The sequence below is a fragment of the Camelina sativa genome, chromosome 4 (genome assembly GCF_000633955.1).
Source record: "Camelina sativa cultivar DH55 chromosome 4, Cs, whole genome shotgun sequence".
Lineage (NCBI taxonomy): Eukaryota > Viridiplantae > Streptophyta > Magnoliopsida > Brassicales > Brassicaceae > Camelina > Camelina sativa.
This window is the reverse complement of record NC_025688.1, coordinates 22,799,207-22,800,151: the sequence shown is the minus strand read 5'-3', so window position 1 is coordinate 22,800,151 and position 945 is coordinate 22,799,207. Positions and strand designations below refer to the sequence as shown.

General features: G+C 37.5%; 1 protein-coding gene across 1 annotated transcript in view; it reads left to right on the top strand.

Annotated features, from left to right (window-relative positions):
• Positions 1-685, top strand: part of LOC104784188 — a 3,923-nt gene extending 3,238 nt beyond the window's left edge. The window contains exons 6-7 of the mRNA XM_010509246.2: positions 1-79; positions 166-685. Of these exons, the coding sequence (XP_010507548.1) occupies positions 1-79; positions 166-509 (423 nt within the window). The 3' untranslated portion in view covers positions 510-685. The remainder of the gene's footprint in view (positions 80-165) is intronic.

Here is a 945-nt window from a genome sequence, read left to right as displayed (position 1 = left end):
TGGACAAGTGGAGTGGATCTTGGTCGCCTTTTGGATCTCTTGGAGCTTGATCTCATCACATCGAACCATGAGCTTGAAGGTTTGGAACTCTTTTTCCTTATTTTTTATTAGAATGGTTGCCAAGTTTTCATGCCTTGTTCTTTGTGGCTTTTGTACACTTTGCAGCAGCCGCCCGAGAACAGAGGAACACTTCGGTTACAGCCCTTGATTCAACTGTTAGCCAGTCATCCCCGCCCGACCCTGTTCCATCAGGAGACAAACAAGATGAGAGCTTTGAGCCATTTATTCCACCTGAGTTTCATATAGAAGAAGCTATCAAGCTAGCACCTGAAATAGAGGAACTTTTGTTCATTGCTCCTATATCGGATAACGAGTCCACGTCTGCCGTTAAAAGGCAAGAGAAACCCAAATTAGACGACCTCGTCGATTTAAAGAACAGTTCAGAAGAAGAGGTTAACGTATCGTTGCATCTAGGTGAGCCCAAACTAAAGAAACCAAAGTTTACTTAGCTAAAGCCGGTTTAGTTTGGTTTGATGGCGACTTGAGTAAATCCCAAAAATTTTATGTCGTAATTGTGCATAGTATTATTATTCTTTGCGGACGAAAGATGTACCGGGACCAAGTTATGTAGTAAAATTGTATAAGCTTAAATTTTATGAAATTTAAAGAAAGGTATTAATAATCATTAATACCCTATGTAACACTAACCGGATGATGATCCAGAATTTTGACTTATGATTTCCGGTTTGGTCAGTTAGAAAACCATTCACACAAACTTAAAGGTCAAAAGAGCGAATCCATTCAAATGCAATTATTGAAATAGTAGATAGTAAAAAGTAAAAACTAAAAATTAGTAGAAGTATGAATGAGATTTGTGAAAGAAAAGAAAAAGTGTTTACGTAACATGAAAAGCTTTACAGTTTCGGGTCTTATAAAATTTTATGC